The 25,725-nt window shown below is 41.3% G+C and overlaps 2 protein-coding genes across 10 annotated transcripts in view; both read right to left on the bottom strand.

Moving 5' to 3' along the window:
• The window catches only part of LOC114442519 (protocadherin alpha-C2-like), a 140,324-nt gene that overhangs the window by 68,578 nt on the left and 46,021 nt on the right, over nt 1–25,725 (bottom strand). Inside the window, exon 1 of one of the 9 annotated variants that reach the window (XM_028416137.1) lies at nt 16,151–18,665. The exons of 3 other annotated variants lie outside the window; for them this stretch is intronic. In XM_028416137.1, coding sequence (XP_028271938.1) covers nt 16,151–18,529 — 2,379 coding nt within the window. In that variant the 5' untranslated portion in view covers nt 18,530–18,665. Of the gene's footprint in view, nt 1–292; nt 2,642–3,475; nt 5,992–6,583; nt 9,093–9,699; nt 12,186–13,007; nt 15,391–16,150; nt 18,666–25,725 lie in introns of those variants that run through there. 5 more of the 9 variants (XM_028416134.1, XM_028416142.1, XM_028416131.1 and 2 more) reach the window with 5 other exon arrangements.
• LOC114442969 (protocadherin alpha-3-like) lies at nt 19,073–21,574 on the bottom strand. The gene has a single exon (XM_028416860.1). The coding sequence runs from the start codon at nt 21,506–21,508 to the stop codon at nt 19,073–19,075; it is 2,436 nt and encodes an 811-aa protein (XP_028272661.1). The 5' UTR covers nt 21,509–21,574.

Here is a 25,725-nt window from a genome sequence, read left to right as displayed (position 1 = left end):
AATCAAGTATTGTAAGAAGCATGCCATAAGGCCAACCGAGTGTCAACTATATTGCATTGACGAAAGTGGCGATATAATGCAAGGTACATCGACAAGCTAAATCAGATTCATGACAAATAAATCAATTATATTGTATATAAAAAATGAACTAACTTCTTATCTTAAATTTAAAAATAAGGACATTTACCGTGAACAAATGACGCAATGTATATACGTAACAATTTGAGTAAGGGAAAAATGACACGTAAATTGAACACATACGGCATCTTTAAAAACTGGAGTATTCCCTTACCTTCTCTTTATTAGGTAAAGTCTGAGTCCTGGTAAAAGTGTCTTCGTTAATACTAATGAGTTCAGCATCTACAGGTGGAAACGGTGCGGGAAAAACCACTACGTCACTCTTCAGTGTGTCTGAGCTAAAACACACGTCGTACTGCTGAGTCGATTTAGAGTAAGACCAGCTCCCGTCAGGGTGGGTGGTGATCATTGGGGCGCTGTACCTGCTGAAACTACTGTCTGTCCTGTGACATCTGACGGCTATTAAACTGATGAGGCTCAGCAGGAAGATGACGGTCACCGACGCAATGGCGATCAGCAGATACAGGTTCAAATCCGAGAAGCTGTCCTCCTTTACAGGCACGTGTCTGAATTGAGTCTGGATGTCAGCTGAGTTTTCAACCACCACCACTTCCATAGACACAGTAGCTGACAGGGAGGGTTCTCCATTATCAGAAACCAGCACCACCAAGGGGTGAGTTTTCAAGTCATTGTCACTCATTCTCCTCTTAGTCCTGATTTCCCCGCTGCTGGTTCCAATCCTGAACAGGTTGTTTCCTTTGGGCTCAGACAGGTGATAAGAAAGCAGCGCATTGTATCCAGAGTCTGCGTCTACAGCCCTGATCTTTGCCACAAAGTATCCCGCTTCAGCAGAGTAGGGGATGCTCTCACTGTTAATAGAGCCATGATCAGAATAAGGAGCCAGAATCGTGGGACTGTTGTCATTCTCATCCAGGATAAAAACGTTGATAGTCACGTTGCTACTGAGAGGAGGAACACCAGAGTCTGTGGCCTGAACTTTAAACTGAAACGTTTTTACCTCCTCAAAGTTAAACGACTGCAGGCTGATGATGTCTCCACTTTCTGAGTTGATGTTTATCATCGTAGATAACGGCAGTGAGTCCGTGTTACTTTGTAAAAATGAATAACTTACGTGACCATTTTGATCAATATCTGCATCTATTGCCGACACAGTTTTTATAACTGCTCCTACTGGACTATTCTCTTTTATAAAGACATTGATTAGGTCCTCTGTGAAATTCGGTTTGTTATCATTTATATCAGAGACGTGTACACTAATAACGCTTGTACTGGAAAGAGGTGGGCTGCCCTCATCAGTAGCAGTGATGCTGACATTGTATTGAGAGAAACTCTCTCTGTCAAGAGGACCATCTACAACCAAGGAATAGTAATTTTTATAATTTGGCTCCAATTTAAAAGGGACATCATTGGAAAATTGACAGTTCATCATCCCGTTTTTACCTCCATCTTTATCAAATACTGACACCAGTGCTATGGCTGTGCCAATGGACGCATCCTCTTTCACAGTGCTCAGTAGCGATGTCACTGAAATTTCAGGAGCATTGTCATTAATGTCTAAAACTTCAATCAGTAATTTAGCATGTGAGGTGAGAGTTGACGAAGCTCCATCACTGGCTTGTATTCTAATCTCAAAAGCGTTATTCTCTTCAAAGTCTATATTCTTTGTGTTTATTACTGTACCAGTCTTTTCATCTATAGCAAATAGATCAGTTTGTTTCTCCTGGTCTATTTCAACAAGAGAGTACGATATTTGTCCATTTTGGCCTGCATCCAAATCGGTAGCATTTAAGGTTATTATTGATGTTCCAATTTCAACATTTTCAAATACACGGGCTTTATACAATGCTTCACTAAAAACAGGAGGATTGTCGTTAATATCTAAGACATTTATTATAAGGATCATACTACCAGATTTAGCAGGCGTTCCTCCGTCAATAGCAGTCAGTGTGAGTCGAATTACAGACTGTCTTTCTCTGTCTAGAACTTTCTGAAGCACTAGTTCAGGTGTTAAGCTTTCTCCTTTATGTGTAACCAGAGAGAAATATTCATTTTGACTGAGCTTGTAGGCATTAATAGAATTTGTTCCAACATCTGCGTCACGTGCTCGTTTTAAAATAAATTTTGCGCCTGTTGTCGTGCTCTCACTGATGTTAATTGTTTGAGATGTGCTCAGAAACGATGGGGAATTGTCGTTCACATCCAGTATGATAATTTCAATACGGTAGAGTTTTAGTGGGTTGTTTATCAACGCTTCTAATCCAAGAGAACATTTGGGTTCATTTCCGCAGAGCTTCTCTCGGTCTATTCTCTCATTAACGTAAAGAGCTCCAGTCTTTAGATTTACCTCGAAATATTTTCTCTTCGATCCAGCAACCATCTGAAACATGCGTGACTCCAAATCCTGGGCATTTATGTTTAGATCTTTAGCGATATCTCCGACAACAGTCCCCAGATTTACCTCCTCCGAGACAGAGTAAGATATCTGCCCATAAACCGTTTCCCAGTAACAATCCAGCAGCACGAAGACGAGACATATCCACATAGAGTTCGGTCTGCCTGGTAAATACATCACTGAATACTCGGTGTAGACACACGTTCTCGAACGGAGACCATGCAGAAATCACGAGACAAACATTAACGAAGAACTAGCCCATATGGATATTTCGTCATGTTTCCAACCAAAGAAGACACCCTTTCTTTGTCGCCGACCTGTCTTTGTAACAAAGCCCTCAAGCTGCATCATCCGCTAGATCTGGGAGGAGCCGCTAGTCACAATACAGGACACTCAGATGTGGTGGTCTGCAGTGTCCTCATGTGCGCATGAGGTGGAAATGCATGCCACCCCATAACACGTCTCAAAATAAATATCGTCATCTTATATTTTTTTCTTGCTAACTGTAACCAATTAGAAGTCAGATTTTTTTTATTTGCAAAGTCAAAACGAAAAACAACTGAATATCAGATAGGGAACATGAATCACGTGGGTCTTGTGAATAAACGTATGTTCTACATCTCAGTATAAACTAAAAAAATGTGTACAATTATTGCAGCCTTTTTTTCGAAATCAAATTATGCATTCTCTAACATTGTACAACAGTTAGTGTAGCTCATATGTGAAACTGTCTCGATAAAGTGCACATCAATTCCGAGGGAAAAAAGGTCTAAACATATCAGGACCACGGATAGCGCCTCTCGTATCAGTGTTCAGCCAATAAACAAGCAGCATTAAATCAGGTCTATAATCAGGTTGCATTTAACAATTTCAAGAACCCCATCTTCCACTAAGAATGAAATAATATAATCACAAAGCTGTTTTGATGGAGTAAATTAAAATACAACCCAAATGATGCAACTAGGACTACAACAATTTTCTTACCTTCTCTTTGCTAGGTAATGTCTGAGTCCTGGTAAACGTGTCTCCTCCGTTTATACTGATCAGTTCAGCATCTACAGGTGGAAAAGGTGCGGGGAAAACTACTACGTCACTCTTCAGTGTGTCTGAGCTGAAACACACGTCATACTGCTGAGTAGATTTAGAGTAAGACCAGCTTCCGTCAGGGTGGGTGGTTATCATTGGGGCGCTGTACCTGCTGAAACTACTGTCTGTCCTGTGACATCGGACAGCTATTAAACTGATGAGGCTCAGCAGGAAGATGACGGTCACCAACACAATGGCGATCAGCAGATACAGGTTCAAATCAGAGAAACTGTCCTCCTTTACAGGTACGTGTCTGAACTGAGTCTGGATGTCAGCTGAGTTTTCAACCACCACCACGTCAATAGACACAGTAGCTGACAGGGAGGGTTCTCCATTATCAGAAACCAGCACCACCAAAGGGTGAGTTTCCAAGTCATTGTCACTCATTCTCCTCTTAGTCCTGATTTCCCCGGTGCTGGTTCCAATCCTGAACAGGTTGTGTCCTTTGGGCTCAGACAGGTGATAAGAAAGCAGCGCATTGTATCCAGAGTCTGCGTCTACAGCCCTGATCTTTGCCACAAAGAATCCTGATTCAGCAGAGTAGGGGATGGTGTCGCTGTTAACAGAGTCGTGTTCAGAATAAGGAGCCAGAATCGTGGGACTGTTGTCATTCTCATCAAGGATAAAAACATTGACGGTGACGTTGCTGCTGAGAGGAGGAACACCAGAGTCTGTAGCCTGAACTTTAAACTGAAACGTTTTTAACTCCTCAAAGTTAAACGACTGCAGACTGATGATGTCTCCAGTCTCTGAGTTTATGTTTATCATTGTAGATAACGGCAGTGAGTCAGTGTTACTTTGTAAAAACGAATAACTCACATGACCATTTTGATCAATATCTGCATCTATTGCCGACACAGTTTTTATAACCGTTCCTACTGGACTGTTCTCTTTCATAAAGACATTGATTGTGTCCTCTGTGAAATTCGGTTTGTTATCATTTACATCAGAGACGTGTACACTAATAACGCTTGTACTGGAAAGAGGTGGGCTGCCCTCATCAGTAGCAGTGATGCTGACGTTGTATTGAGAGAAACTCTCTCTATCAAGAGGACCATCTACAACCAAGGAATAGTAATTCTTATAATTTGGCTCCAATTTAAAAGGGACATTATTAGAAATTTTACAGTTCATCATCCCGTTTCTACCTCCATCTTTATCAAATACAGACACCAGTGCTATGGCTCTGCCAATGGACGCATCCTCTTTCACAGTGCTCAGTAGCGATGTCACTGAAATTTCAGGAGCATTGTCATTGATGTCTAAAACTTCAATCAGTAATTTAGCATGTGAGGTAAGGGGAGACGAAGCTCCATCACTGGCTTGTATTCTAATCTCAAAAGCGTTATTCTCTTCAAAGTCTATATTCTTTTTGTTCCTCACAGTTCCGGTTTTTTCGTCTATAGTAAACAAGTCCGTTTGTTTACCTCGACCCACTTCACTGAACGAATAAAACACCTCTCCATTCTGTCCGGCATCTAGATCTGTAGCATTTATCGTTACTATAGATGTGCCGATCTTTACATTTTCATACACACTGGTTTTGTAGAGTGTTTTACTGAATACAGGAGCGTTATCATTAATGTCCAAAACATTTACTATTACAGTCATAGTGCCTGATTTAGCAGGTGTTCCCCCGTCAATGGCTGTCAGTGTTAGACGAATCACAGACTGTTTTTCTCTGTCTAATATTTTACGAAGCACCAATTCGGGAGTGACACTCTCTCCTTTATGTGTATCGAGCAAGAAATATTCATTTTGACTGAGCTTGTAGGTATTTACTGTATTTTTACCGACGTCTGCATCTTGAGCTGGATGTATAGGAAACTTTGCTCCTACTGCTGTGTTCTCACCAATGTTCAGTATTTGAGAACTGCCGCGAAAGGATGGAGAATTGTCATTCATATCTAATATCGTAATTTCAATACGATACAGTTTGAGTGGGTTATTAATTACTGCTTCTAGATTTAGTGAACACTTAGCTTCCTCACCGCAGAGCTCCTCTCGGTCTATTTTCTCATTTACATAGAGAGCTCCAGTCTTTAGATTTACCTCGAAATATTTTCTCTTCGTTCCAGAAACGATCTGAAACATGCGAGCCTCCAAATCCTGGACATTGATGTTCAGATCTTTGGCAATATTTCCGACAACTGTCCCCAGATTTACCTCCTCTGAGACAGAGTAAGAGAGCTGTCCATAAACCGTTTCCCAGTAACAATCCAGCAGAATAAAGACAAGATAAATCCACACAGAGCTCGGTCTCCCTGGTAATTTCATAGCTCCACACATGTAGCGAATACTCATAGATATATATGTCGAGTAACGTCACTGAATGAAGCACTACAACCTGATCGTAAATTAAAGAAATTGTTACACGGCCACACAGATATCGCGTCCTCAAGTCGTTCTCTTTCGCCTCACCGTCTCTTTGTTTAAAACGTCCGAGAAACATCATCATCTTCTAAATCTGGGAGGAGCCCTGACTCAGTAAAGGGGAAGTTTAAATGAGACGGTCTACAATGTCCCCATGTGGACAAATGGGAGAACTACACTGAGCAAAAAAATGCCACATAAAATGAGGGTCTCAAAGTCAAAGGAAGTACGTTCACTTTTTGTATTTTCAACATTTGAATAAAAATAATTATCTCAAATAGAAAATGCATGGCACTATGTACCTTAATAATGCAAGAGAAGTAACAGTGATTACTGAATAGCTAAATTAAAAGCAATACAGCATTTTTATCTTCTTCTAATGTAATCTGGAATGAAAAGTATTCATTATAAGATCTAAATTAGGTTTTTCGTAACTTAAGCATCGGTGTAGTAGAAATGGTAACCGCACAAGGATTGCGAGACAAACTTATTCAGACATTCGCTTTCAGCACCACGGATAGTGGCACACAAATTGGAATTACAGGCAGACAGTCATTGAAAACATTGTGCAGTGCCCAAAAGATAACAATTTCCCACCATAAAAAAATGTTTGGTGAAAATTCGGCATCTTACCTTCTCTTTATTAGGTAAAGTCTGAGTCCTGGTAAAAGTGTCTCCACCATTAATACTGATCAGTTCAGCATCTACTGGTGGAAACGGTGCGGGGAAAACCACTACGTCACTCTTCAGTGTGTCTGAGCTGAAACACACGTCATACTGCTGAGTCGATTTAGAGTAAGACCAGCTCCCGTCAGGGTGGGTGGTGATCATTGGGGCGCTGTACCTGCTGAAACTACTGTCTGTCCTGTGACATCGGACAGCTATTAAACTGATGAGGCTGAGCAGGAAGATGACGGACACAGACACGATGGCGATCAGCAGATACAGGTTCAAATCAGAGAAGCTGTCCTCCTTTACGGGCACATGTCTGAACTGAGTCTGGATGTCAGCTGAGTTTTCAACCACCACCACTTCAATAGACACAGTAGCTGACAGGGAGAGTTCTCCATTATCAGAAACCAGCACCACCAAGGGGTGAGTTTTCAAGTCATTGTCACTCATTCTCCTCTTAGTCCTGATTTCCCCGCTGCTGGTTCCAATCCTGAACAGGTTGTTTCCTTTGGGCTCAGACAGGTGATAAGAAAGCAGCGCATTGTATCCAGAGTCTGCGTCTACAGCCCTGATCTTTGCCACAAAGTATCCCGCTTCAGCAGAGTAGGGGATGCTCTCACTGTTAATAGAGCCATGATCAGAATAAGGAGCCAGAATCGTGGGACTGTTGTCATTCTCATCCAGGATAAAAACGTTGATAGTCACGTTGCTACTGAGAGGAGGAACACCAGAGTCTGTGGCCTGAACTTTAAACTGAAACGTTTTTACCTCCTCAAAGTTAAACGACTGCAGGCTGATGATCTCTCCACTTTCTGAGTTGATGTTTATCATCGTAGATAACGGCAGTGAGTCCGTGTTACTTTGTAACAATGAATAACTCACGTGGCCATTTTGATCAATATCTGCATCTATTGCTGACACAGTTTTTATAACTGCTCCTACTGGACTATTCTCTTTCATAAAGACATTGATTGTGTCCTTTGTGAAATTCGGTTTGTTATCATTTACATCAGAGACGTGTACACTAATAACGCTTGTACTGGAAAGAGGTGGGCTGCCCTCATCAGTAGCAGTGATGCTGACGTTGTATTGAGAGAAACTCTCTCTATCAAGAGGACCATCTACAACCAAGGAATAGTAATTCTTATAATTTGGCTCCAATTTAAAAGGGACGTCATCAGAAATTTTACAGTTCATCATCCCGTTTTTACCTCCATCTTTATCAAATACAGACACCAGTGCTATGGCTGTGCCAACGGACGCATCCTCTTTCACAGTGCTCAGTAGTGATGTCACTGAAATTTCAGGAGCATTGTCATTGATGTCCAAAACTTCAATCAGTAATTTAGCATGCGAGCTCATAGGAAACACTGCCCCATCACTGGCTTGTATTCTAAACTCAAAAGCATTATTCTCTTCAAAGTCTATATTTTCTTTGTTTGTGACGGTACCAGTTTTTTCGTCTATGGCAAATAAATCAGTGTTTTTCCCTCGACCAACTTCACTGAATGAGTAAAACACCTCTCCGTTTGGTCCTGCATCTAAATCGGTAGCATTTAAGGTTATTATTGAGGTGCCTGTCTTGAGATTTTCATACAAACTGGCCTTATAGAGTGTTTGACTGAATACAGGAGCGTTATCATTTATGTCCAACAAATTTACTATTACGGTCATAGTGCCTGATTTAGCAGGTGTTCCTCCGTCAATAGCAGTCAGTGTGAGACGAATCACAGACTGTTTTTCTCTGTCTAAAACTTTCTGAAGTACTAATTCTGGATTGACACTCTCCCCCTTAAATGTAGCCAGAGAGAAATATTCATTGTGACTTAGCTTATATGCATTTACTGCATTTTTACCGACGTCTGCATCATGAGCTGGATGCAAGGGAAATTTCGCCCCTGCAGCTGTGTTTTCAGTAACATTGACCATCTGTAATTTGCTGAGGAATGACGGAGAGTTGTCATTCACATCTGTTATCGTGATGTCAATACGGTAGAGTTTGAGTGGATTGTTGATAACAGCTTCTATAATGACAGAACACTTAGCTTCCTCACTGCAGAGCTCCTCTCGATCAATTCTCTCATTTACATAGAGAGCTCCAGTCTTTAGATTTACCTCGAAATATTTTCTCTTCGATCCAGAAACGATCTGAAACATGCGGGCCTCCAAATCCTGGACATTGATGTTCAGGTCTTTGGCGATATTTCCGAGAACAGTCCCCAGATTTACCTCCTCTGAGACAGAGTAAGAGAGCTGTCCATAAACCGTTTCCCAGTAACAATCCAGCAGAATAAAGACAAGATAAATCCACACAGAGCTCGGTCTCCCTGGTAAATTCATTGTTCCACACATGTAGCGAATACACATAGATATATATGTCGAGTAACGTCACTGAACGAAGCAGTACAACCTGATCGTAAATTAAAGAAATTGTTACACGGCCACAGATATCGCGTCCTCAAGTCGTTCTCTTTCGCCTCACCGTCTCTTTGTTTAAAACGTCCGAGAAACATCATCATCTTCTAAATCTGGGAGGAGCCCTGACTCAGTAAAGGGGAAGTTTAAATGAGACGGTCTACAATGTCCCCATGTGGACAAATGGGAGAACTACACTGAACAGAAGAATACCACATAAAATGAGGGTCTCAAATACTGAGTCAAAGGAAGTACGTTCACTTACTGAGTGAACGTGAGTCACGTGACTATTTGTATTTTCAATATTTATGTAAATAAGTGGCAAAATAAAACTGAATGACAATGTGATGATGCAGGAAAAAAGCTCCCTGAAAAGCAGTCCCCCAAAATGTTTTTTTCTCTTCTTTTAAAACAATCTACATTGAAAAGTGTTCGTTAACGATATCAAGTGTTCAGTATTGCATAACTTAAGCGTCAGTGTACTAGAAATGTTACACTCAGTATTGCAACACTAATTCAGACAATTGCCTTCAGCACCACGGACAGTGGCACACACAATAGAATTACAGAGAGTAGTCTAAAACGTTCAGTAGTTCCCAAAAGATAAAACGTATTGCAGAATTTCTCACCATAAAAAATGTTGTGAAAATACAGCGTCTTACCTTATCTGTATTTGGTAGTGTCTGAGTTCTGGTAAATGTGTCTCCACCATTAATACTGATCAGTTCAGCATCTACAGGTGGAAACGGTGCGGGGAAAACCACTACGTCACTCTTCAGTGTGTCTGAGCTGAAACACACGTCATACTGCTGAGTCGATTTAGAATAAGACCAGCTCCCGTCAGGTTGGGTGGTGATCATTGGGGCGCTGTACCTGCTGAAACTACCGTCTGTCCTGTGACATCTGACAGCGATTAAACTGATGAGGCTCAGCAGGAAGATGAAGGACACCGACATAATGGCGATCAGCAGATACAGGTTCAAATCAGAGAAGCTGTCCTCCTTTGCAGGCACATGTCTGAACTGAGTCTGGATGTCAGCTGAATTTTCAACCACAACCACTTCAATAGACACAGTAGCTGACAGGGAGAGTTCTCCATTATCAGAAACTTGCACCACCAAGGGGTGAGTTTTCAAGTCATTGTCACTCATTCTCCTCTTAGTCCTGATTTCTCCGGTGCTGGTTCCAATCCTGAACAGGTTGTTTCCTTTGGGCTCAGACAGGTGATAAGAAAGCAGCGCATTGTATCCAGAGTCTGCGTCTACAGCCCTGATCTTTGCCACAAAGTATCCAGCTTCAGCAGAGTAGGGGATGCTCTCACTGTTAATAGAGCCATGATCAGAATAAGGAGCCAGAATCGTGGGACTGTTGTCATTCTTATCTAGAATAAAAACGTTTACACTGACGTTGCCGCTGAGAGGAGGAACCCCAGAGTCTGTGGCCTGAACTTTAAACTGAAACGTTTTTAACTCCTCAAAGTTAAAAGACTGCAGACTGATGATGTCTCCGGTCTCTGAGTTGATGTTTATCATTGTCGAGAGAGGAAATTGGTTACTCTCGATAATTGAATAACTCACCTGGGCATTTTGATCACTGTCTGCATCTATAGCATTTACCCTCTTTATAACCGCTCCAACCGGACTGTTTTCATTTATATAAATATTGAACTTACTATCTGAAAATCGAGGGGGGTTGTCATTTACATCGGAAATATAAATTGTAATGTCCCTGGAGCTCATGAGAGCTGGAACTCCGTCATCTGTAGCTGTGATGGTAATATTGTAAGATGAATCACTTTCTCTATCTAAAGGGCCGTCTATTAGTAAAGAATAATAATTTTTATAATTCGTCTCCAACTTAAATGGGCCTACATTGTTAATATCACAACGAACTATTCCGTTTTTACCCCCATCTTTGTCCAGAACGGAAACAAGTGCAATAGCAGTACCTATTTTCGCATCTTCATTAACCGTGTTAGCCAGTGTTGTTATAGATACTTCAGGAGTATTGTCATTCAAATCCATCACCTCTATTAGTACCTTGCACTGTGCTGTCATTGGAGGAGAGCCTTTGTCACTAGCTTGCACTCTGATTTCAAAAGCTGGATACTCTTCAAAGTCAATTTTCCCCTTAACTGTCAGTAACCCTGTGTGCGCATCTATATGAAATATATTCAAAATATGGTCTTGATCTTTGCTGCTTAGTGAATAAGAAATCTCCCCGTTTTGCCCATCATCATCGTCCGATGCAGTTACTGTGATTACTGGCGTACCCAGCGGTGCATTTTCAGTAACGCTTGTTTTATACAAAGTTTTGGTAAATATTGGAACATTATCGTTATTGTCCAAGACGTTGATTATCAACTGTGACGTTCCGGATTTCGGAGGTGTCCCGCCATCTAAAGCAGTCATGGTCAGTTTTGTTACAGGCTGTTTTTCCCGGTCTAAAGCTTTCTGAAGGACCAATTCAGCTGACACACTCTCTCCTTTGTTTACTGATAATGAAAAATATTCATTTGTGCTAAGCTTGTACGTGCTGATACCATTTTTTCCAACATCGGCATCATAGGCTGACAACACAAGAAATTTAGTCCCAGGTAATGTGCTTTCTGCTATTTCAATACTTTGCGAATCAGTACTGAAAGCTGGATAATTGTCATTAACATCTAGAATGTTTATTTCTAAACGATAAAGCTTCAGTGGAGCATTTATCACAGCCTCCACGCTTACAGTGCATTTTGTCGCTTTTGCACAGAGCTCCTCTCTGTCTATCCTATCATTGACAAAGAGAATACCCGTCTTTAAATTTACCTCGAAATATTTTCTCTTCGTTCCGGTAACAATCTGAAACATGCGTGATTCCAGCTCATGGACATCGAGGTTCAGATCCTTGGCTATATTTCCTACAGAAGTCCCAGGATTCACCTCTTCTGATATAGAGTAGGAAAGCTGCCCGGACACCGCTTCCCAGTAACAATCCAATAGCACAAATAACACGTATGCCACTGCAGAATTTCTCTGAAAAGAAGACATAATCCAGTCGGATAATAAACCAACATGTAATCAGCTCCAGTGGAGTAAGACGAAAACGCTTTGTTCCCCTTTTTAAAATCTGTTCACAGCTAGAATCATACCACAGCAGTCTCTCTGTGCTTCTGCGTCTCTTTGTGCCATAGCCCTACAACACATCATCACGTTTTAAATCTGGGAGTGGTCTAAGCACGTAAATAAAATGGTCTTCGTGTTAAGGTCTGCAGTGCCCTCATCTGGAGTCGTGGACGAATTGCACCACAGAAGAGGGGAAAATGAAATAACAATGCAGGTGACGTGTTACTAATATATAAGACGAAAAATACGACATAATAAAGAAAATATAATAATAATAATAATAAAATATATTTGGTTTTGTGTAACACGGTATATTTCGCGAAGTTAAAATTTTGATTGTGGTTTTTACGTCATCCATTTACTGAAATGCAAACAACTCCAGCAAACCATGACACTACTCTACTCTTCCGTAATAAAAAAAGTCAGCGACGAGACTCTCAGGCAGCAATTTGAAAAGCAAGATTATACCTTTAATGTATTTGAGGGCGTTTAAAGACCTGTTTCATATAGGGCTAATTGTAACTAAATGAAAATAAAATGTGAACAAGCAATACAGAATAAATTGAGTGCTATTGTTGTAAACTATGAAAACTATAATTCTCTTTAACATAACAACAGGAATAACTATATATGTTGTCAACTTCACGTCTGCAGTACCATAGACAGCGACTTTTGCTGCGAGGAAAAAAAACTTCCCAATGGACGGAATATAGTTTGCACAACAACACGTTTTGTAGACATACTCATTCAATTATGAAAACGTGTGGCCAAATATATAAAGACTGAAATGGCAGCATGCACATTAACTCACACCCATTAGGTTTGTCTAAATGCGCAGGCCATAACAAACAGTCTGCCCTTACCTTCTCTTTGTTGGGTAGTGTTTGAGTCCGGGTGAAAGTATCTCCTCTATTAATACTGATCAGTTCAGCATCTACATGTGGAAACGGTGCGGGAAAAACCACTACGTCACTCTTCAGTGTGTCTGAGCTGAAACACACGTCATACTGCTGAGTAGATTTAGAGTAAGACCAGCTCCCGTCAGGGTGGGTGGTGATCATTGGGGCGCTGTACCTGCTGAAACTACGGTCTGTCCTGTGACATCGGACAGCGATTAAACTGATGAGGCTGAGCAGGAAGATGACGGACACCGACACAATGGCGATCAGCAGATACAGGTTCAAATCAGAGAAGCTGTCCTCCTTTACAGGCACATGTCTGAACTGAGTCTGGATGTCAGCTGAGTTTTCAACCACGACCACTTCAACAGACACAGTAGCTGACAGGGAGGGTTCTCCATTATCAGAAACCAGCACCACCAAGGGGTGAGTTTTCAAGTCATTGTCACTCATTCTCCTCTTAGTCCTGATTTCCCCGGTGCTGGTTCCGATCCTGAACAGGTTGTTTCCTTTGGGCTCAGACAGGTGATAAGAAAGCAGCGCATTGTATCCAGAGTCTGCGTCTACAGCCCTGATCTTTGCCACAAAGTATCCCGCTTCAGCAGAGTAGGGGATGTTCTCACTGTTAACAGAGCCATGTTCAGAATAGGGAGCCAGAATCGTGGGACTGTTGTCATTCTCGTCCAGAATAAAAACATTGACAGTGACGTTGCTGCTGAGAGGAGGAACACCAGAGTCTGTGGCATGAACTTTAAACTGAAACGTTTTTAACTCTTCATAATTAAAAGACTGCAGACTGATGATGTCTCCAGTCTCTGAGTTTATGTTTATCATTGTAGATAACGGCAGTGAGTCAGTGTTACCTTGTAAAAATGAATAACTCACGTGACCATTTTGAGCGATATCTGCATCTATTGCTGACACAGTTTTTATAACTGCTCCTACTGGACTATTCTCTTTCATAAAGACATTGATTGTGTCCTCTGTGAAATTCGGTTTGTTATCATTTACATCAGAGACGTGTACACTAATAACGCTTGTACTGGAAAGAGGTGGGTTCCCCTCATCAGTAGCAGTGATGCTGACATTGTATTGAGAGAAACTCTCTCTGTCAAGAGGACCATCCACAACCAAGGAATAGTAATTTTTATAATTTGGCTCCAATTTAAAAGGGACGTCATCAGAAATTCTACAGTTCATCATCCCGTTTTTACCTCCATCTTTATCAAATACAGACACTAGTGCTATGGCTGTGCCAACGGACGCATCCTCTTTCACAGTGCTCAGTAGTGATGTCACTGAAATTTCAGGAGCATTGTCATTAATGTCTAAAACTTCAATCAGTAATTTAGCATGTGAGGTGAGAGGAGACGAAGCTCCATCACTGGCTTGTACTCTAATCTCAAAAGCGTTATTCTCTTCAAAGTCTATATTCTTTTTGTTCGTCACAGTTCCGGTTTTTTCGTCTATAGTAAATAAGTCCGTTTGTTTACCTCGACCCAATTTATTAAAAGAGTAAAACACGTCTCCATTCTGTCCGGCATCTAGATCTGTAGCATTTATCGTTACTATAGATGTTCCAATCTTTACATTTTCATACACACTGGCTTTGTAGAGCGATTGACTGAATACAGGAGCGTTATCGTTGTTGTCCAAAACATTTACTATTACAGTCATAGTACCTGATTTAGCAGGTGTTCCCCCGTCAATGGCTGTCAGTGTTAGACGAATCACAGACTGTTTTTCTCTATCCAAAGGTTTTTGTAGTACTAATTCTGGGGTTACGATCTCCCCTTTAAATGTAGCCAGAGAGAAATATTCATTTTGACTGAGCTTGTAGGTGTTTACTGTATTTTTACCAACGTCTGCATCGTCTGCAGGGTGTAGGGGGAATTTAACCCCTGCTGCTGTGTTTTCACTAATGTTCATTACTTGAAACGGGCTGAGAAATGATGGGGAATCGTCATTCACGTCTAATATCGTAATTTCAATACCATACAGTTTGAGTGGGTTATTAATCACTGCTTCTAGATTTAGCGAACATTTAGCTTCCTCACCGCAGAGCCCCTCTCGGTCTATTCTCTCATTTACATAGAGACCCCCAGTCTTTAGATTTACCTCGAAATGTTTTCTCTTCGATCCAGCAACGATCTGAAACATGCGGGGTTCCAAATCCTGGACATTTATGTTCAGATCTTTGGCAATATTTCCGACAACAGTCCCCAGATTTACCTCCTCTGACACAGAGTAAGAGAGTTGTCCATAAACCGTTTCCCAGTAACAATCCAGCAGCACGAAAACGAGATAAATCCACACAGAGCTCGGTCTGCCCAGTAAGATCATAGTTCCACACAAGGCACAACAAAAGATTTGATAGATAACGTTCCGGAAATAAAAATGCACAAAGAATGTTTGCACATATAGTCTACAACAACAACATGATCATCACGTCGTCGTTTTATTCTCTTTGTCTCAATTGCCTGAGAAACATCATTCGTCTCTCAATATGGGAGGAGCCCCGACCCACTAAAGAAGAAGTTTATATGTGATGGTCTACAATGTCCCCGTGTGGATATGCTGTATAATTACATTCAATATCAGAATACTTCAAAGCAATACCCATGTAAATGAATCCACCCATGATTCATTTTCATTTAGCAATGGGCAAGGGGGAAAAAACATCTAAATACATCTCTGTGCAAAACTATTCACTGGTCATAAATATGCACTTTTGTATTAACAATATAATTAAACTACATACAACACATGAAAGTTCCCTTCCCAATATATCACTTACATCAATGTTGTACACTTTTGTAGATGATTTGCATCAACATATTGATGCCGTTTCATTTAGACAACATTATAATACACTTCGATAACCTTCATGATAACGAGGAGCGGTTTCTCCCCGTTTTTGATTTTGAAAATAATAAGCTTTAAAAATTTTTTGTTCAGCACCATGGATAGCAGCATCTTACACAAATCAGAGAATCCGGCACTAATATTGTTTAATTCTAACACAGTTACTTTAACTCACACTATGTTCTCAGCATTAGTTTCGAATGATTACAATATGTATATGCAAAAGCACAAAACAGGCTTACCTTCTCTTTGCTAGGTAATGTCTGAGTTCTGGTAAAAGTGTCTCCACCATTTATACTGATCAGTTCAGCATCTACAGGTGGAAACGGTGCTGGGAAAACCACTACGTCACTCTTCAGTGTGTCTGAGCTGAAACACACGTCATACTGCTGAGTAGATTTAGAGTAAGACCAGCTCCCGTCAGGGTGGGTGGTGATCATTGGGGCGCTGTACCTGCTGAAATTACTGTCTGTCCTGTGACATTTGAAAGCTATTAAACTGATGAGGCTCAGCAGGAAGATGACGGACACCGACACAATGGCGATCAGCAGATACAAGTTCAAATCAGAGAAGCTGTCCTCATTTACAGGCACATGTCTGAACTGAGTCTGGATGTCAGCTGAGTTTTCAACCACCACCACTTCCATAGACACAGTAGCTGACAGGGAGGGTTCTCCATTATCAGAAACCAGCACCACCAAGGGGTGAGTTTTCAAGTCATTGTCACTCATTCTCCTCTTAGTCCTGATTTCCCCGGTGCTGGTTCCAATCCTGAACAGGTTATTTCCTTTGAGCTCAGACAGGTGATAAGAAAGCAGCGCATTGTATCCAGAATCTGCGTCTACAGCCCTGATCTTTGCCACAAAGTATCCCACTTCAGCAGAGTAGGGGATGGTCTCACTGTTAACAGAGCCGTGTTCAGAATAAGGAGCCAGAATCGTGGGACTGTTGTCGTTCTCATCCAGGATGAAAACGTTGACAGTGACGTTGCTGCTGAGAGGAGGAACCCCAGAGTCTATGGCCTGAACTTTAAATTTAAACGTCTTTACCTCCTCAAAGTTAAAAGACTGCAGGCTGGTGATGTCTCCAGTCTCTGAGTTGATGTTTATCATTGTAGATAACGGCAGTGATTCACTGTTACTTTGTAAAAACGAATAACTCACGTGGCTGTTTTTATCGATATCAGCATCACTTGCAGTCACTGTTTTAATAATGGCTCCTACTGGACTGTTCTCCTTCACATAAACATCAAGGAACGGCTCTGCAAAGCGAGGCAGGTTGTCATTGACATCAGAAACATGAATATGAACTATGTTGGTGCTGGATAGAGGTGGAGTCCCCTCATCAGTTGCCAGTATCGATACATTATACTGGGCCATATTCTCTCTATCAAGAGGGCCATTAACTACTAAGGAATAATAATTTTTATAATTTGTTTCTAGCTTAAAGGGAGTGTCGTTTGCAATCAGAGCTTTTACTGCCCCATTCTTTCCACCATCTTTGTCCATTACAGAGACAAGTGCGATGGCTGTACCTACTTCAGCGTCCTCTTTTACTATGTTCAGTAGAGACGTCACAGTGACTTCAGGAGCGTTGTCATTCAGGTCTAACACTTCTACTAGTACTTTACAATGAGCGGACATAGGTGGCTGACCCTTGTCACTTGCCTGAGCATGAATCTCAAACGCGGAGTTGTCTTCATAGTCAATATTACCTTTTACTGTTATTGCTCCTGTTGTAGGATCTATTTGAAATAAATCTAAAATCTGATCCTGACCTTTCAGTCTCAGGGAGTATTGTATTTCACTATTTAAACCCTCATCTGCGTCTGACGCATTCAGAGTGATTACAGTAGATCCTATTTGCATGTTTTCATGAATCTGCAGTTTGTATAAAGATCGGCTGAAAACAGGATGGTTGTCATTAGTATCTAAAACATTGATAACAATTTGTGAGGTTCCTGACTTAGGTGGATTTCCTCCATCTATTGCAGTCAGTGTCAGTTTTATAACAGAATCATTCTCGCGGTCTAATGACTTCTGTAGTAGTAGCTCGGCAGACACACTGTCTCCTCCTTTGTGAATTTCTAATGAAAAATAATCGTTATTACTAAGCCTGTATGTATTAACTGTGTTCTTGCCAACATCTAAATCTGACGCCTCTATTAGTCCAAATTTGACTCCGGGTGAAGTATTTTCTGAAACCTCAAGCACCTGTAGTTGCTCAGAGAAAACAGGCTCGTTGTCATTTATATCTTTTATGGTTATCTCTAAACGATAAAGCTTCAGTGGATTGTTGATCACTGCTTCTAAATTGACTGTACATTTTGTAGCCTTCGCACAAAGCTCCTCTCGGTCTATTCTTTCATTGACATAAAGAACGCCCGTTTTTACATTTACATCGAAATATTTCCTCTTTGATCCACTGACAATCTGAAACATACGAGACTCTAAATCGTGGATATTGAGATTTAGATCCTTGGCGATATTTCCGACAGAAGTCCCTGGATTTACCTCCTCTAATACGGAATAGGAGAGCTGTCCAGACACCACTTCCCAGCAGTAACTCAGCAGCACGGCCTCAAAGCAAGTCCGAAAGGGGCTTCTGCTTAAGAAATACATGGTTATATCCAATCCAAAAAGGCTCAAATCATCAAACAGTCTGAGCGTCAAAAACCCGTAATACGAGTTAACCACAATATTCCAGTTTTTCGCATTGCTGACCAACTGAATACTGATTTTTCAGCCGATCTGTCTCGTCCTGCGTCTCTTTACAACAAAGCCCACACAGAACCAGCATCATCCTCTGCTTCTGGGAGGAGTCCCGTGTTTTCTGTAATAACGTCTGTGATGTCATGGTCTATAGTGTCCCCGTGTGGTGATGTGCAATAACTACACTTAATCTCTGACAACAGGAACGCTGTAATGCCTATCAACTTGTGGACACCGAGCAATACCTCAACCACAACACACACGCAAAGTGATTTTTTCTGCTATACTCAACACTGATATTGAGTAGAATACCACATAATTATTGCTATTCCGCGGTTTGTCTCATTCTTTCTTTTCTAGTGTTTGAATTTCAACTTTTACTATATTCTTCAACAGCCATGAAGCCACACAAAATAAAACACATGGTACATTACATGGAAAGCATAATACATATTAATTAACAGCAAGGTGGCTAAAGCATGTACAATGCAATCTGTTGCGTCTTACCTTCTCTTTATTAGGTAGTGTCTGTGTTCTGGTAAAAGTGTCTCCTCCGTTAATACTGATCAGTTCAGCATCTACATGTGGAAACGGTGCGGGAAAAACCACTACGTCACTCTTCAGTGTGTCTGAGCTGAAACACACGTCATACTGCTGAGTAGATTTAGAGTAAGACCAGCTCCCGTCAGGGTGGGTGGTGATCATTGGGGCGCTGTACCTGCTGAAACTACTGTCTGTCCTGTGACATCGGACAGCGATTAAACTGATGAGGCTGAGCAGGAAGATGACGGACACCGACACAATGGCGATCAGCAGATACAGGTTCAAATCAGAGAAGCTGTCCTCCTTTACAGGCACATGTCTGAACTGAGTCTGGATGTCAGCTGAATTTTCAACCACAACCACTTCAATAGACACAGTAGCTGACAGGGAGGGTTCTCCATTATCAGAAACCAGCACCACCAAGGGGTGAGTTTTCAAGTCATTGTCACTCATTCTCCTCTTAGTCCTGATTTCCCCGGTGCTGGTTCCAATCCTGAACAGGTTGTTTCCTTTGAGCTCAGACAGGTGATAAGAAAGCAGCGCATTGTATCCAGAGTCTGCGTCTACAGCTCTGATCTTTGCCACAAAGTATCCCGCTTCAGCAGAGTAGGGGATGCTCTCACTGTTAACAGAGCCATGTTCAGAATAAGGAGCCAGAATCGTGGGACTGTTGTCATTCTCATCCAGAATAAAAACGTTGACAGTGACGTTGCTGCTGAGAGGAGGAACCCCAGAGTCTGTGGCCTGAACTTTGAATTGAAACTTTTTAAACTCCTCAAAGTTAAAAGACTGCAGGCTGGTGAGGTCTCCAGTCTCTGAGTTGATGTTTATCATTGTAGATAACGGCAGTGATTCAGTGTTACTTTGTAAAAACGAATAACTCACGTGGCTGTTTTTATCGATATCAGCATCACTTGCAGTCACTGTTTTAATAACGGCTCCTACTGGACTGTTCTCCTTCACATAAACATTAAGGAAGTGCTCTGCAAAGCGAGGCGGGTTGTCATTGATATCAGAAACATGAATATGAACTATGTTGGTGCTGGATAGAGGTGGAGTCCCCTCATCAGTTGCCAGTATCGTTACATTATACTGGGCCATATTCTCCCTATCAAGAGGACCATTAACTATTAAGGAATAATAATTTTTATAATTTGTTTCTAGCTTAAAGGGAGTGTCGTTTGCAATCAGAGCTTTTACTGCCCCATTCTTTCCACCATCTTTGTCCAGTACGGAGACAAGTGCGATGGCTGTACCTACTTCAGCGTCCTCTTTTACTATGTTCAGTAGAGACGTCACAGTGACTTCAGGAGCGTTGTCATTCAGGTCTATCACTTCGACCAGTACTTTACAATGAGCGGACATGGGTGGCTGACCTTTATCACTTGCCTGAGCATGAATCTCAAACGCAGAGTTTTCTTCATAGTCAATCTTACCCTTTACTGTTATTGCTCCTGTTGTAGGATCTATTTGGAATAAATCTAAAATTTCATCTTGACCTTTACTTCTCAGAGAATATTCAATTTCAGCATTAATGCCATCATCTGCGTCTGTTGCATTTAGAATAATAATTGTGTTACCTACTACGAAGTTCTCAGATATGCGTGATTTGTATAAAGACTTCGTGAATACCGGAGCGTTATCGTTATTGTCTAATACATTGATTACAATCTGTGATGTCCCTGACTTGGGCGGGTTTCCGCCGTCGACGGCAGTCAATGTGAGTTTTACAGTAGGTTGTTTTTCTCGGTCTAATGCCTTTTGAAGCACAAGTTCAGCAGACACACTGTCCACTCCTTTGCTGACGTCTAAAGAAAAGTAATCATTTGGACCGAGCATGTACGTACTAACGCCATTCTTCCCAACATCAAGATCAGATGCTCCTATAAATCCAAATTTTCCTCCTGGCACGGTGCTCTCTGCAATGTTAAGTGATTGCAAACTCTCTGGAAAATATGGTGCATTATCGTTTATATCAACTACATTTATCTCTAAACGATAAAGCTTCAGTGGATTGTTGATCACTGCTTCTAAATTTACTGTACATTTCGTAGCCTTCGCACAAAGCTCCTCTCGGTCTATTCTTTCATTGACATAAAGAACGCCTGTTTTCAGATTTACATCGAAATATTTCCTCTTTGACCCACTTACAATCTGAAACATACGAGACTCTATATCGTGCACATTAAGATTTAGATCTTTAGCGAGATTTCCAACAGATGTCCCCGGGTTTACCTCCTCTGACACAGAGTAAGCGAGCTGCCCAGAGCCCAATTCCCAGCAGCAATCCAATACAATAAAAGCTACATAAATACCAGCAGGAATGTGTGTCCTTCGCGTCGACATATTTTGTCCAATGTGAGCAGAGCATATGGATCGTAGTCTATAAAATCCCTTTAGATAACACAGAATGAAAACGATAATCCAGCTTTTTTGTTTATAACCGCTTAAAGATAAATTATGGCAACACAATCCATTGTTGCACTGCGTCTCTTTAAAACAAAGCAGAGAAACACCGCTGTTCCTCTGATTCTGGGAGGAGCCTCGAGGAACCACAGAGAGCAGAAAAATGTGACGGTCTACAATGTCCCCGTGTGGCCATATGAAATAACTACATTCACCACGAAGACGGTCATAAATCACCAGAATTTTTCTAACCTTAACATTATCCCAAGACAACATGTTACAAATTACATGACACTAACATTACCCAATTCTCCTAAATGTTAATTCACAGGTACTTACTGGTGAAAACAGGCTATAAGAGGCAAATAAATGAAGACGCACGCAAGCTTTTTCAGCACCATGGACAACGACACTGATATTAAAGTGTGCTCTCTAAGTAGAGATTTTAAGTACATCTTCCAGCCACTTAAAATACATTTATAGAAATTATGAAGCTTTAAAAACTCACTCACCTTTTCTTTATTAGGTAAAGTCTGAGTCCTGGTATAAGTGTCTCCACCGTTAATACTGATCAGTTCAGCATCTACAGGTGGAAACGGTGAGGGGAAGACCACTACGTCACTCTTCAGTGTGTCTGAGCTGAAACACACGTCATACTGCTGAGTCGATTTAGAGTAAGACCAGCTCCCGTCAGGGTGGGTGGTGATCATTGGGGCGCTGTACCTGCTGAAACTACTGTCTGTCCTGTGACATCTGACAGCTATTAAACTGATGAGGCTCAGCAGGAAGATGACGGACACCGACACAATGGCGATCAGCAGATACAGGTTCACATCAGAGAAGCTGTCCTCCTTTACAGGCACATGTCTGAACTGAGTCTGGATGTCAGCTGAGTTTTCAACCACCACTACTTCAATAGACACAGTAGCTGACAGGGAGGGTTCTCCATTATCAGAAACCAGCACCACCAAGGGGTGAGTTTTCAAGTCATTGTCACTCATTCTCCTCTTAGTCCTTATTTCTCCGGTGCTGGTTCCGATCCTGAACAGGTTGTTTCCTTTGGGTTCAGACAGGTGATAAGAAAGCAGCGCATTGTATCCAAAGTCTGCGTCTACAGCCCTGATCTTTGCCACAAAGTATCCCGCTTCAGCAGAGTAGGGGATGCTCTCACTGTTAACAGAGCCATGTTCAGAATATGGAGCCAGAATCGTGGGACTGTTGTCATTCTCATCCAAGATAAAAACCTTGACAGTGACGTTGCTACTGAGAGGAGGAACCCCAGAGTCGGTGGCCTGAACTTTAAACTGAAACATCTTTAACTCTTCAAAGTTAAAAGACTGCAGGCTGATGATGTCTCCAGTCTCTGAGTTGATGTTTATCATTGTAGACAACGGTGACAAATCACTATTGCTTGGTAAAAACGAGTAGCTCACGTGACGGTTCTGGTCAATATCAGCATCATATGCACTCACTGTTTTAATCACTGCTCCCACTGGGTTATTCTCATGCACGTTAACATTAATTACACCATCTGTAAACATAGGGGCGTTGTCATTGACATCCGAAATGTGTATAGAAATTACACTTGTGCTGGACAGTGACGGCCTTCCTTTATCATTAGCAATTATGGTGACAATGTAGTTAGACACGGCCTCTCTATCCAATGGACCGTCAACTAACAGAGAATAATAATTTTTATAGTTTGTTTCAAGTCTGAATGGAACTTTGTTTTTAATTTTTGTTTCCACTTCAGCATTTTTACCTCCATCTTTATCGAGTATTGATACAAGTGCAACTGCGCTGCCCGCACTAGCATCTTCTTTCACTGTGTTATGCAGTGACGTGACTATGATCTCAGGCGCATTGTCATTTAAATCCACCACTTCTACCAGCACCTTACAATGAGAAGACATCGGAGGTTGCCCTTTGTCACTGGCTTCAACACGGATCTCAAAGGCTTTTCTATCTTCAAAGTCTATATTTCCTTTTACTTTAATAATGCCCGTATGATGCTCAATTTCAAAAATATCAAGTACGTGATCTTGATCCTTGCTTCTCAGCGAATAAATGATCTCACCGTTAAGGCCCTCATCTGCGTCGGTAGCGTTCAAGGTGATTACTTTTGTGCCCAGGGGAGTGTTTTCTGGAATGTGTGCTTTATACAAAGACTCACCGAATATCGGAACGTTATCATTGTTGTCTAATACATTAATAACGAGCTGTGAGGTTCCTGATTTTGCGGGACTCCCCCCATCCACAGCAGTCAGAGTCATGGTGATCACAGGCTGTTTTTCTCGATCTAAAGCTTTCTGCAACACTAACTCGGCAGACACGCTGTCACCTGCTTTGTGCACTGCCAAGGAAAAATGCTCATTTTGGCTTAATTTGTAAGTGCTGACTCCGTTCCTCCCCATATCTGCATCAGTTGCTTCAGATAAGGCGAATTTTACTCCTGGTAATGTACTTTCTGCAATATACAAATTCTGCAATTTGGTCGTAAACACTGGGGCATTGTCGTTTACATCTAAAATCTCTACATCAATACGATACAGCTTCAATGGGTTATTTATTACGGCTTCTACACTTACGAGGCATTTAAGTTCCTCTGTGCAAAGCGCTTCTCTGTCTATTCTCTCACTGACATACAGAATACCAGTCTTTAGATTTACCTCGAAGAATTTTCTCTTCGATCCAGTAACCATCTGAAACGTGCGGGATTCTAAGTCTTGCGGGTTAAGATTTAGGTCCTTGGCAATATTTCCAACAGTGGTCCCCGGGTTTACCTCCTCTGATATGGAATATGAGAGCTGCCCAGCCACGACTTGCCAGTAAGAATCCAATTGAAAAAAACATAGATAAATCCAGAAATAGCTCCATGTATTAGGCAGCGACATCTTTGTCTAATATGAAAAATATATAGGCTATATTAGACAGTATGGAAAAATGATTGCAGGGTGATTGGAATATTCTCTGCATGTTCCACCATCTCCTGTGTCTATATAACAAAGACTAAGGAAATGCCCCTATCGTCTGAAAACAGGAGGGGCCTAGTTGAGTCAAAGAGCAAGGTCGTCTCTGATGGATCAACAGAGACGCCACGTGGTGACAGAGGTGATGTGCAGAGAGTAGAGCAGAGAAAACGTAATGTTGCATCTTGAGCAGCCATTATTGGTTACATATAAAACCAGGTATATCTGATCTGACACTACAGAGATGGCATCCTATTCCAGCACCATGGACAGCACAGCAGTGTGTGTTCTGAAAGGTGCAAACAAGTGCTATGTAGAGTATTACAAAGCTATTTTAATACAGACACATACTCTACCTCCTTCCTCATCTGTTACATATCCTTTTCCATGTCTGTATGTGTCTAAACCACATCACAATTCCTCATTATGAATTGCCAATTATTATTTTTTTTAATGTTACATTTGCATGCTTTAAATGCCCCAATGTGCTTAGATAGACTAATTACCGATTTCAGTTATATGGATCCTCTTGCTCTACTGCAGACAAACACAGGAGGGACATTGGTGTGCTGTTGTGTATTTTGGTGCATTTTTGTATTTTTCCACATCTCCACAGAGACACAAGCTTATAAGCATTTCCACGTTTGTAATCCCAGGATTAAGCCCTCAATTCAGAAACTCCTGTCCTATTTCCATTCTGTAGGAGACATGATTTGATTTGGAAAATATTAATAATCATCCCACAGCTAGTCATGTGTTAAAGCCAAAATGCAATAATAATAATGGGGTCACAAAAGATGACCTCTGTGTGCAATTTTCTAAAGTATATATGGCACATTAATATGTATGCTGCTCAACACTGTGTTAAATGCCCATGTAGGTTATTTACATACAGGCATACAGTATACACATACAGACCACCTGGCCCTTTTAGACTCAGACAATCCATGATGAAATTCACTGATTCATAGTTTAATTGTAGGTCATGGTCAATACTGCACCACTGGTACAGGGCATCAGTCTGGATTATCTTCCACACATAAAATCCACATAACACTTGTGGATGGTTTACTCAGCACTATGATAAGGATTTATGTTTTAAAGGCATAAATCTATCCAGGAATTCACATGTGGTCTGCTGACACTGACATTATTTTTATGCAAATGAACAAAACATTTGAATGTGTC

This window comes from Parambassis ranga, chromosome 10 (assembly GCF_900634625.1).
Source record: "Parambassis ranga chromosome 10, fParRan2.1, whole genome shotgun sequence".
NCBI lineage: Eukaryota > Metazoa > Chordata > Actinopteri > Ambassidae > Parambassis > Parambassis ranga.
The sequence above is the reverse complement of the archived record's forward strand: the minus strand, read 5'-3'. Positions and strand labels throughout refer to the sequence as shown.